Genomic DNA, 13,095 nt, shown 5'->3' with positions numbered 1-13,095 from the left:
CAGGGCAGGGAAAAAGCTGTACAGCTACTTCAATTGAGAGGCAGTTTAGCTCCTAAACGGGTGTGCTGCTTCTCTATGCTGCCATGGCAGGACCAGCATGTCATGGGGACAGCAGGGAAGTAGGGAAGGAAAGGGGAGGGTTGCCTGTTGTTCAGGACACTGGCAGAGCCTTGGAGAGAGGATCTGGATTGGGACATGGCTTTCCTGACCCACACGGCTTTTAGTCAGCTCTGGAATCCCACCACCTCTTAGATGAACAGAGAGCAAGATCAGCATCATCTCTTCAAGAAACTACCTTGTATCACAATAATATATTTACCTTACACACAGAGAAAAGGATGCAAATGTGTCAACCAAATCACCTCGTACAGTACACAGAGGACTTATCCAGACCTCAAAGTGAAGGCAACAGACTGCATACCATTGTACTTCACATGTTTCCATGCTGTACCCTACTGCTGACTCTGCCCTGGTTGGTTTAGCCTCAGAGAGTCACACTGGAGGGGAAGAGGGCACAATGCCCTCCACCTCTACCCCAGCACTGCTCAGTTCCTCCTCAGCTGAGGCTGCAGAAAAAACAGCTGTTTCAGATCTTTATCTCTAGTGACATCTCTGAATGGGACTGTCCCACCCCAAAGGTATTTCCAGCAGGAAATGAAGGAACCATGTCTCCTCAGATGAACAAATCAGAATTTATCTGAAGGTATAATGCAGCTCTTCTGCAGGGCTGCTCTCTGGACAGTCATCCCAGCCTGTATTGCCACAAGGACCAACATATGGGACTTTTCACGTCCCTTTGCCAAACTTCATGAGTTTCCTGACATCTCATTTCTCCAGCCCATAGAAATCCCTCTTTTGAGGAGCTCTCAGCACATAAACCACTCCCCAGCCCCAGTTTAGTATCAGTAGCATGTTTGCTGATGGTGCACTCCATCCATGCACTCCATCCCACTGTCCAGATCATCAGACCATACTGCACCCAGTACTTGCCTCTGAGGATGGTGCTTGCAACCAGCTGTCATTTGGACTTTGTGCTATTTTTGATCACAACATTTTGAGCCTCACAACACAGTTAATTTCAGATCCACCTTAAAGACCAACTCCCCAAGCCATATTCCACTAGTTTCACTATAAGCAGACAGTGGGAGGCCATGCCAAGTGCCTTATGGAGGCCAGTGACATTCCCTTTTCTCCCCAGTGCACAGCAGCAGTCATTTCAACGAAGACAATGATCAGGCTGGTCAGACATGATTTGCCCTTGGTAACTCCACACTAGCTGCTAACCATCTTTGAAAGAGAGCAACACATTCACATGCTTTCAGTCTCCTACAAAAAGTTGACACTTAGTCCTGTCCCAAGGGAGACTTTCAGAAAGCTGACTGTGTGTCACTTAGATTACTTGACACAGATGACCAGAAAGGATGAAATAGGAATTGAACCATGTATCATAGGTTTATTAGGGAAAAAAGTTATACTTCAAGACCATATATTTGGCACTGTCCTGAAGCAAAAATATGTGAGAAAAATGAAAATGTTAAAACCCAAATCTCCATAAAAAAGAAAACGCTTATTTAATTACTTTAATTCCCTTTTTTGGCCCCATACAATTTAAAATAACTACAGGAAGAAACTCAAGAAGTGTTAGACCTACACTACATGTAAGCTGGAACAAGAGTGAAAGATGGTCCAGAGACTGGATCTGTCCTCCAGGTTACTGCTACTCCCCCAGACTGCCAGAAAAGATGAGTCTTACTAACATGAGCAAAGGCTGTTGAGGTGTTACCATGAAACATTATTGCAAGCTTCCAAATGCCTTCTGAAAAAATGATCACTACATTTTTCATTCATGTCACTTTCTGCTTTCTCGGCTGCTTGGAAGAGATGTTGGTAGTATTTAAAAAGAAGTGTATCCCAGTTTGTCCCCCTGGTAAAACAAGCTTCCTGCTAGTTGATTCATGTATTGGTGGCTTGGGCTTCTTTTTGGAGAGCAAATAAGTTAAAAGCAGTTTCTAATACCCAAATTACTCATCCTATGCCTCTGCACATTAACATGAAAGATACTGACAAGGAATAAATAACATACAAAATAAGATGAGAATGGATTGAAGGAAGTTGCACTAAAACTTTTAAATAGTAAAGGATAGAAAGCTTAACTGATGCTGATGAGCTGCTGTGTATGTGTTTTTGCTGGACTATACACTGCCACTCTAACATGGATAGAGGGGTAGAATCCCATTGAATGTCCACACCAAAGGTTGCCAAGGAAGTGGGACACAGTTCTTGATCAATAATTCAAATGTTACATCAACAGTACTCACAAGAAGAATACAGCTCTTTCCTCGGTTAATATATTGTGCATAGCAATATTTCAAAGAATTAACAGCACCTTTTACATAAAAATTCCAAACATATTTATCTAATGAACAAGAAGATCTCAGCATCTCTAAGAAGTATTTCTGCAGATGTACAGTACCGTATTTATATAGATATAGATACAGATATATCTCAAAGTGAATTTACACTGTGGCCTGGTGATTAGTCCAGCTGTGGGTGAACCCACAGGGTAAGTCTTCAGGAGAATATACTGCCTTTGGTGGGTGGCCAGTTACATGGCATGATTGCATAGGGGAGCCCCATTGGGCAGCAAAAGACAGTTTAGCATCCCATTAAGCAAGCACAGCATGCTTAGGTCGTTCCTCTAAGATATAATAAACTTCCAAATTTTCATAGCTAATACAGTTCTAATTTTCACAGGTTGCACACATTGCAACCTTCTCTTTGTGCCTTAAAGACACAGAAGAGGAAGGCAGGACGTCAAACTTATATCCTACCCCTGCTTCCAAGCAGAAATCAAGTAGCACCACAGATTTAGGCTGGTGAAAGGTGTCCATGTTTGTCTTCAAGAGGGTTTCTTGAGCAGCTGGTCTTCACTGGTTTTCCCCATTTATCTTTTTTTTTTTCCTCTTCCAAATCAGTTGCTCACAGTCCTCTGGCAGAAATGATTTGAAAAGCATGGTCTACCGAAGACAGGAAAGCAGGCTGCTACCATTTCCCTGGGATGGGCACACCACACTCATACCAGCCCACATAGTAGTAGGGTGTTGTGTATCCAATGCGCCCAAACGATACAGGCTCCTGGCGGTACTGGCGGTAATACCCTGTCAGGAGAAAAACACCCATTTGTATTCCAGAACACAGACACAACAATTTAACTAAAGTAGCAGGTGCAGTGAGAGTCAACCTCACAGTGCAAATGCAAATTTATAAACTGTCTGGCAGGGAGTTGTATCAAAGAGGGTATTGGCTAGCCCTGGTATTTGGCCGAGATCTTTCTTGAATGATCTAACTATGGTCCTTCATATTTCTTGTAGTTTTGATTGGTTTTACTGCTCAAAATCTCTTTTAGTATTGTGTAATCCTGTGGTCTGCCAAACAGCTTCTGCATTTCAACCCAAAAGGTGGGCATATTTCAGCTGTGTTTATGAAGTTTCTAAGTCAGTTTAAATATATTAAGGACTCTGGGGCAAAAAAATACCATCAAATCACATTATCTCATAGGGCTTAAGAGACTACCAGCAAAAGTCAGCTTTTCACAAAACAGAAAGGTATCATTTCATGCAGTAAATACTGAGTTAAGCCCTCCCTTCCCCTTTTAATTCATCTGCAAAAAGAATGTGACTGCTTAAAGCATTAGAAGAGGTGCAGCATTCTTGTCCGCATAGCTCGTGCATTGGAACATCTGAAACACCCATGGCTTGTGCCAATAATAAAACTTCTGTGTGCTCTCTATCTCTGTCTTCTAGACCTAGTATACATACATCTGGATTAATCATCTGTCTTCTGAGCTACAAAATGCAGTACTTCACAATGATACATAACTATCAGTTACGATTTCAGTTTCTTCCTGGTAACGCCACTATGCAAAGAATATCAACACATAATCTAACGTGGAAACCACTAAAGTTAACGGAATAATTTAAACCAATAGACTTACTGAAAAGATTGCCTGACTTCCATGATTGGTTTCATTTTGTGAAGCAACCTGTCTTCTACCTGGTTATGTGAGGTGAGAAACTTGCTCAGAGGAATTCCTTCAAGGTATGAATTTCCCCTCTGAGACAGGCATCTACCAGGCCAGAATAAAAGTACTGACCTTAAGTCACTAGACGTATTCCCTTGTGTTTTGCACTGAATGAACTAATAGAAGCCATTCACAGAAGCTATATTTGTAAAAATGTAGCTGGTCCCTTTAGGCACATGGGTTTTGCACGTTGATTCAATGAAGCAGGTCTTATCAATAAGAGAAAGGTTTCATAGACCTCCACAGTTATTTCTTTTGTTTTCTTTTTGCATTTTGTTGCTGCAAGTATTTGCATCATATGCCCCTCTCTTTCTGTCTGTCTCTCTCTCTCTTTGCACCCACAAGTCCTCTGGGACTTGCATAATGTGTTCTCAGCTACTGCATCAGCTGGATTCCTCGGAGAGCTGTCAGCAGCTGTGGACAGAGCTGCACTCTGTGCTCTGCTCCTAACCCCTTAATCCTACAGATGGGATAACAGGCTCCTCCTGGCCAGCATCCCACTCCCCCCCCATTGCTGTACCTCGGATCGTGGGCAGGGCTTCAATGTACGACTGAGGTCCTGTTCTTCCATCCAGGTGTGAATCCACAAATTGGCAGTGGTCCTCACCCCTTCCCCAGCTATCCCCAATGCTGTAGAAGGTATCTGAAGAGAGATACAGACAGATTACTTAACTCGGCAAAACTTATGTTTGGGATACTCTTTACCACCAGGAAAGTAGGTGTGGAAGAAAGCAGGAAGAACATTGCAGTGACACACACAGTCTTACCAATGAACAAACAGTGACCAGAAAGAGGGAGAATGGTACCTTCACAGTATGGAAGCAGAAATAATGGAAAATAAATGGGTTACAGCTCAGTAAGGAGTAGTCTCCACTTTGCAAGTCCATGGGCTGTGCATCACAGGAGACAGGTGAAGAGAATTTCAACTGGATTAGTAGAAATATATAATGTGAAAGTAAAAATCTCTCAATATGTGAATACCCTTAGTTTGACTTCAGTCTCAAACGAAAATTAAAAACTGTGGATTTCTCTTTTTCAAACAGACAGGGCTTTTTGGCTCTTATTATTCAAACACGGTATTGAAACTATACCAAGGCACTACAATAGTCATTAGCACAGTCTGAAAGGCCATTGAGATGATCCCATTACCCCAGCTCAACAATATGGAAAGTTTTTTTCACTATCTCTCAGGCAATGGACCTGTGCAAGAGCTACTGCTAATCCTTCTTGAGAAGGACTCTCACATAATGGTCACACAATTCTGACACATATGAAATGAAGAAAACCAGATGAAGAGACAAGTAGCAGGAAATTAATGCCTACCTTTCAGGTCATCACTGAGGTAAATTTTGTACCTTAAGGAGTTGCAAAGAACCACTCCTACAAACTTGCGGTACCAAGTTCGTTTCACGTACTGCTTGCCAGTGCAGTCTGAGTAGGTGGGGTCATATTTAAAAGTGAATGGGATCCAGATAGGCTCACCACCTTGGAGAAAAAAATAAATTCCACATTAGGGACATACTTTAACATATCAGTCCAAGTTCTGCAGAGTTTAACATCTAATAATATGTTTCACAAGACATGCTGCAACAGATTAATGCATGACTTTTTTATATTTGTAAGTAATACTTCAAGAAAAAATATTATAAAAAATAAAGTTTGAGACTTTATTAAATCCCTCCTATGCAGTAGACAAAAATAACTGTCAAAATGATTAAAATATGATATCATGTACTGAACCACAGATTTAAGTAAACAGTCTTAATTGTTTCAGTAAGACTTCTTCTCTACCTAGTATTACACAGCTTCTATTAACAAAGCCTGATATTAGGTCTGAGACTGACTTGCATTTTAAGACTATAAAACATAACCCTTATTCACAAGAACAGATGTTAAGAACTCTGTGGTGAGCAACAGCCTGTGAAGTCTCTTCTTGCTATTTTGTTTAAGAGATCATATCACAAATGTACATTTCTTTTTTGTTTTCCCACATTACATCAAAACAGATAAGTTTCCAATAATAGACAAGTAAGACCTTTCCTGGGGAACTCTGTTCTGAGCATTGCTGCAGACAAGACTACTTAATTGTATTGCAAAAGAATAAATATTCCTACTAGTTTACCTAAATATTTGATTTGTACTACCAAGACAATATAATTGATTTTGAAATTGCTGTTGTATTAATGTATACAGAATGATACAAAAAACTTCCAATGTGACAATTGGTATTTTTCTCTCTAGCTAGACCCCAAAGCCGTGTTTTTACCCTGCTATTTCAAGGTGGTTTACAAATGAGATTGGAAATTTCTTGTTAGTCATTCTTCCTCTCACTAGTCACAGGGACCAAATCCTGCAAACGCTTGCATGTGAGAAGCAGTCACTGATCAGCAATCCCCAGAGGCCTCCCAGAACACAAAGACACCAGACTAGCAAGCACAATAAAATTGAGAAGGAAGGGATAAACTGGACACTGTTTTCATGAAAAGTGTAGCAAAAAATCCAGAGCCAACCATTTTAACTCCTTAGGAAAGCTGATGGAGTGCAATAACCATGAGGTCTTTTTTCCTGCATCTCTTCTAGAGCACATACTGCCTGGGGTTACACTACCAATGCTCATGTCAGCAAGGTTAGTCCCAGCACCAGGAAATCAGATCTTCTGATTATGGGCTGAACTAGCTTATTGCAAATTTGGAAATACAAAGCAAGCTAAACAGCTTTGTGGCTTATTATTCAGGTCAGTAACAAATCCTTGAATTTTTTAGCATTTATTAGGGCATGATGATTTGTACAGATGAGCACCAGAACTAGAGAGAGAGAAACCTGATCCTGCTATTCAAGCTATGCTTAGGCAACTGAAGGACACAGATACTGAAGTAACATAGTTTACTGCTTTTTTACCAAGCAATTAAAGCTGTTGTAGCAGGGAAAAAGAAAGGCCAAAATCAAGTGCTTATCTGAATATATCTTTACAAGATTTCTTTTCAGAAAATAGAATAAGGGGTCCTAAGACAAAAAATGTTTTATGAATTAGTCTCATTAATTATTACCTGTTCCTACTTAAAACTGTACCTAAAACTGCATGTGTAAATGTTTCTAATTCCTATATTCTGTTTTGCACAGGCTTTATGCATTTCATGAATGAAAAAACAGACAAAGACTTACCAGGTGGCCTGACAATGAGGAGAGGATTGTCTAGAAGAAAAAAAACACATAGAAAATTTAGTATTTTGTTCCAAACCTTGTTTTATAACGTGAAACATAGGGAGTCGCTGATTGAACATTTTCAATAATGTGCTTCATCCTATGATAGCATTCTTTATTGAATATTCCCAGCAGGTCAAACCTTACACTTGCACTAGAAGAGCACTCTGAATTACCAATTTCTTTCTCATAAAGTTTTCACTGTAACTATACCACCTGGCCTTGCATTTAGCAACTGGTTTTTATACTTGTGCCAGCTGTAAAGACACCTTTGGTCATGACAAATGAAAGATCAGTGCTGCAAACAAAGCTTTAAATTTGCTGTATTTAACAGGTTAAATAAAGCTCACAAATGGGATGATTTTGGATGGGAAAACTAGGCATTCAGGCCCATATGCTGGCAGCAGGAAAACAATCTGCAAGAGACAGCACAGAATCATGGAATTGTTTAGGTTGGAAAAAGGTCTTTAAGATCAGTGAGTCCACTGTCAACCCAGCATTGCCAAGTCCTCCACTAAACCATGTCCCTCAGTGCCACATCTACACACCTTTAAATACCTTCAGGGATGGAGACTCCACTTCCCTGGGCAGCCTGTTCCTTGACAGCTGTTCTCTAGACACGTTACAGAATCTCAAAGCCTTCCTTGTAATGAGGGGCCCAAAACTGAACAAAGGACGTAAGGTGAGGCCTCACCAGTGCCCAGTACAGGGGCACAGTCACTGCCCTGCTCCTGCTGGCCACACCACTGCTGATACAGGCCAAGATGCCATTGGTTTTCTTGACCAGCGGGGCAATGTTGAACACTATGTTTGGATTAATACTTGAGCGTCCTATTCGTTTAATGAAAATCTGAATATGTTATCCAGAACCATTGACTGATCTCGCATTTCTGTCTCCTTTCTGTGATGATTTACTTCAGTGCTTCTTAGTGGAGCTTCCGAAGGGAGCACTACACAGTGAAGTCAAATGAGAAAGGGCAGAGAAACCCCATGCCATTGAAAGGGCAAAATTTGCAAGAAACAAGACCTTTCACTCAAAGTAAAGACTGAAAAATTTGTTCTTTACTATTTAGTGGAGTCATTAGCCTCTGGCTCCATGGAAGTAGAAGAAGAAACAGGCAAAAAATAGTTCCTTTGACCTACTATTTTTAGAAGGGGGTGTTGCTCTTGAATGTACTATTAGCCCTGTGAAAGAGCAGCATGCCTTGTCAAAAGAAAAAAAGAACAGAGAACTTTGCCTGTCTGATGGAACTACTGCATTCTGCATTTCTTCCAGAGACAACTGCTTCCAACTGTTTAGCTGTTCACAATTAGGAAACCAATTTACTAAATGTTTGGTCAATCTATCAAAGACTGTAAAGTTCCATTGCTTCTGTATTGTTGAATATCAGTAGCCCCTTGTATTTGAAATTCAGCTTCCTGTTCCCCTGGAGGTGATTTTAACATCACTTACATTTTCATAGTGGCATTAGGAGTGTGTATTATTTTCCTAGCTTAACTGAAAACAAATAATTAAAGTTTAAAAACCCAGCATAATATGAAAGCAGCAAGTCCAGAATAACCACTGTTATTGCCATGCTGGTTACAGTCATTGCCCTGCCACATCTGTTATTACAAGTTTTGAGATGAAAATAAAAAGAAAACTATACCAGATTCTGTGATAAATGAAACTGAAGAGCTAACAGGTCCATAACCAAAGGGATTCTTTGCTTGGACTTTAAAATAATACCTGAAACAAGAAGAGAGGGGAAATAATATTGAAACAGATTCCACAGCAACAGCTAAATTATAAATAATACTAAAGCAGGGTAAGAATCAAAGCAGAAGAATTCCACTGAGTATACTTTGCATTAAATGGAGTTGGATACTGAGCCAGAGTATGAGCTGGCTGTTACAGACAAATGTCTCCTTTTTGCAATTGCTCCCATATATATTTTTGGAACACGTATTTATATATCATCTCCCTTCCAAAAAACCACATACAACAACATCCACTTTCTACGAAACAACTAAAAGACTAAAAGAAAAAGTTGCAAGAAAATCAAATTCTGATCTCAGGAGCAGCTTTAAACCAGATTAACTCCTGGGGAAGCAGTGTTGCAAACTGCAAACTGAAACTGCATCAGATTTATATGAGATCAGAAGCTAAGCTTTTGACCTTTCTGTAAAAACTCCAGCAGCATTAAGATCACAATACTTGGGTAAAAGAAGAAAGCATCACATGATATCTTATTTATTCCTCCAAAGTATTTAAATCACATGCTTAACTCAAAGCACATGAATCACTACTAGAACTCCATTCTTTGTTCAATAGAAGCAAATTTATCCTCACCCTTAGAGAATACATGTAAGTATTTTAGTTCATTTTTTAGTTCATTTCCAAATACAATGACTTTTAGTTGATGCCTACCCTGAATTTTTTCTTCAGATGAATGTTTTCTTCTTTTTCTTTTATATTTGTATGAGTCCAACAGAAACAAACTAGAATGGAAGATTACTTAAAAATTTCCAGCACAGCAATTTTTAAATTCTTGAGTTTAGGTTTTCCTTTCTTGCCTGCTTGCTCAATTTTATTCTTGTAAATAAATTAATTAAAAAAAAAAATAATTATTGTGGCTCTGTAATATCCACATAGCATTTGGATCTTGATTTAGCCTCTCATCCAAAACCAGATATGTCCAAAAGCTCTACACACTTAACAGGACAAGTGCTTACTTGCATGGTTGCCACCAAGCCCTGATTCCCTCACCTGACAGTGTCCCACCTGAATGGCAGGCCTGATACATCACAGCTGATGAAAGGGAGTCTACTCCATCAAAAACATCAGGCTGCCCTTCCTGGTGAAGGTCTCTCCATCCTGCACAAAAGCCTGCCAGTGCTGCTTCATTTGCACAGGCCACACTGGGCTGAAACACGATGCTCATGCTTTGCCAGGCAGCTGGGAAACTCAACACAATCCTGTTGCAAGGACTTGGGTGGTTTTAGTCTGCCACTCGGTATTTACCATGTGCACTGTCCTGTACCATCAGCTGCATCTGCTCCTTTCAGACTTAACCACATAGCAGGGCTGGGGGGCTCCTGGAAGGCTCCTCTCTGGCCTATGCACAGCTAAGCACACATGAAAGTATTCACAGTGATAAACCAGAGGGGACAAGGTCTGAACTGTCCCTTTAGAAAAACTGGGTTTTTTTCATTAAAAAGAATATCTTTTGTCAAGTCAGGTGAACTGCTTTGCCTTAAAATGAAACTGATCTTTTTGAAAAGGTAGGAAAGATGTACAAATCCTTCTTCTTTGGCCAAACATTGGGTTTTGCCAAGAAGCAAGGTGGTTATCTCCAGGGTATGTGCCAGGCCATCTTGTTTATTCCTTAAAAATTACAGGTAGGTTATCTAGGTGAAATCAATGTGGAAGCTACTAGAATTGAAATATTCTTCATCCATAGCACCAAATTTACCTGGTATCTGTGTTGGACCTGGAGCACATGCATTGTCAGACCCTCTGTGGTCTGTGGGACACCTTCCCATGTCTACATGAGGGGCATGTCTCCTGTCCCTGCTGTGTCCTGCAGCTGATACCAGAAAACTACTCCACTATTTGCTTTCTGCAGACAGTTCTGCCTTCAGTTAATGAGTACATGATGCTCACAAATAACTCACAATTTTTTAAAAAAAGATACATATGCTGTGGCAAAAAGAAAACATGATAAATAACAGAATTCAGGAAGGCTGGGGTTTTTGCTCATGCCCAGCACGGTCTTTTTGCTGGCAGAAAAAATTGCCCCTGTTTTTAACTGCTGACTAGACTTTTTGTATAAAAGAGCATTTAGCATGTCTGGGGAAAGAGAAGAGGGAAGGCAAAAAGCCTCCCCTGTGCTTCTCCACTCTGGCCACCCAAGCAGAGCATGTCAGCCTGAGCCCTGCTTTAATCCCAAATTGCCAATGCTCTCATGGGGCACCTGCATTCCTCCACACCTCCTTCACTAGCACTTCTGTCACCTGGATTGGGACAGGGGTGAGCAGCACAAGCCTGTCCACTGCACCAAGCTTAACTGACTTAGCTCAATGTTTGATGTGACTGCTTCAGAAGAGCAGGAGAAAAATGCTTTCCAGCCCACTACTTTCCCATACTGCTTCAAAGCATAGTGGAAAGTATGGATGCCTGACTTCCCACTGCCTCCAAAGAAGTATGATCAGATACCACCTTTCAACACAGTGGCACTGTCTGAGTAACCCTTTAAATACACTTAAGACATGTGTATTCCTGGTAGCCTCAAAGCATTCCCACCAGACATATGAGTGCCATAATCCCCCTCAAAACAGGAGAGCCAGCAGCCCAAGAACCTTGTGCAACTCTTTAAGTTGGGAAAACCATGCAGATTTGTATCCAATGCATAATGCAGGAACTGATTACCTATGCAACCAGGACAACTGTGCATTCAGCTGTCCTGTTACACACACAGAAGTTCATCTAGGGCATATAATAGTTCATGTTGCCTGCCTGACTGTCTAATAAAAAACCCAGAGTGATGAAGTCATGAGTACATTTTTCTTCACTCAACTGGAAAAATTATTCCTTAGCCTTTATACACACAAGAAGGCTCTAGTAGTACCAGAAAGAGAGCCAGATCTCATGACTTGCTGACCTGTGATATAAACATAGATAATGCTATGACTGCTGTATTAAGAACATCAATAAAATAATGCAGTTGGGATATATTTCTTTCTTAGACATGACAAATAAAAAAAAGAAATTGCCAAAGCCATTCTAGGTCCAGGAATCTGACATTTTCATTAGTCAGAATCTTTCAGTTGATGAATTTGCCAGGAAATCTCAAATCAGTGTAACTCAATTGGTTTTCATCACATAAATACATGAACAAAATTTTCAATATATACTTTAATTTACACTTTGCTTAGGCAGAACTGTATAAATTGTTACCATGAGGCACAGAAGAAACACAACAGATGCAGCACCATTCGTTGTTCATTTTCAATACAAACAAGAAAAAGGCTTTTCCTCCTAAGAATTAACTTTCTTTGAGATTTTATATACCAATTCTAGTGATATGTCAAGAAAGGACGTGGTGAAATGTAGTGGCATTCAATATATAACGTTTTTTCATTTAGACTACATGAGTAATTGTTCGACATACCTGTCATTTGGAGTAAAATTATTCTTTGACTTAATTCAAGGTGTCTCCCTTCTGTTGGAATCAAATAGCTGGCACTCCCAGTGCAAAGTGAGATAATCACTCAGCATGATAATTAGGGAAGCAGCTTTAAAAAAAAATAAATTAGCAAGCTGCAAATTCTTTTTTCCAGACTTTCCAAAAGCATGCCTGCATGGATCCTTAGCCCTGCACTCTGTTCAGCGGCAGGCTGAGATGGCAGCAAGGGCTAAAGTCCTCTTCCTACAACTACACCATTCCCCCATAAGAAAAATGTGTGAATCAGTGCCTGCAGGTTCCCAGGCTAAGTGTCTGCCTCCATCTAAAGCGTCCCACCACTACATCCCTCGTCAATATTTATAACTAATTTTATAATAAGACATTAAAGCCAAGCTGGCAGAGGAGCTTCCTATAGAGCTGGTGTGAGGCAGGTATGTGCCACACAGGTATACCATTGCACAGGACAACGATTTCATGGGCATCTCAGATCTTCTGTGTGGCCCTGGTGGCACAAAGCAGCCACCTGTGGTTGATGCTGTTTGTTGGCCATACTGTGGCTTTGTTTTAATGGAGATATAGAAAAGAAATAGAAATTTTTGGTGCATCTGCCCCCCTGAAACAGAAGATCCAAGCTCTGTTTGCAGT

At 40.4% G+C, this 13,095-nt stretch overlaps 1 protein-coding gene across 1 annotated transcript in view; it reads right to left on the bottom strand.

Annotated features, from left to right (window-relative positions):
- Positions 1-1,427: 1,427 nt before the first annotated feature.
- The window catches only part of FNDC1 (fibronectin type III domain containing 1), a 38,489-nt gene continuing 26,821 nt past the window's right edge, over positions 1,428-13,095 (bottom strand). Inside the window, exons 15-19 of the mRNA XM_033512772.1 lie at positions 8,932-9,011; positions 7,244-7,273; positions 5,405-5,566; positions 4,602-4,724; positions 1,428-3,158 (exon numbers count right to left, since the gene is read on the bottom strand). Coding sequence (XP_033368663.1) covers positions 3,043-3,158; positions 4,602-4,724; positions 5,405-5,566; positions 7,244-7,273; positions 8,932-9,011 — 511 coding nt within the window. The 3' untranslated portion in view covers positions 1,428-3,042. The remainder of the gene's footprint in view (positions 3,159-4,601; positions 4,725-5,404; positions 5,567-7,243; positions 7,274-8,931; positions 9,012-13,095) is intronic.

This window comes from Parus major, chromosome 3, assembly GCF_001522545.3.
Source record: "Parus major isolate Abel chromosome 3, Parus_major1.1, whole genome shotgun sequence".
NCBI classification, from domain to species: Eukaryota; Metazoa; Chordata; class Aves; order Passeriformes; family Paridae; genus Parus; species Parus major.
This window is presented reverse-complemented; position numbering and strand designations above follow the sequence as displayed.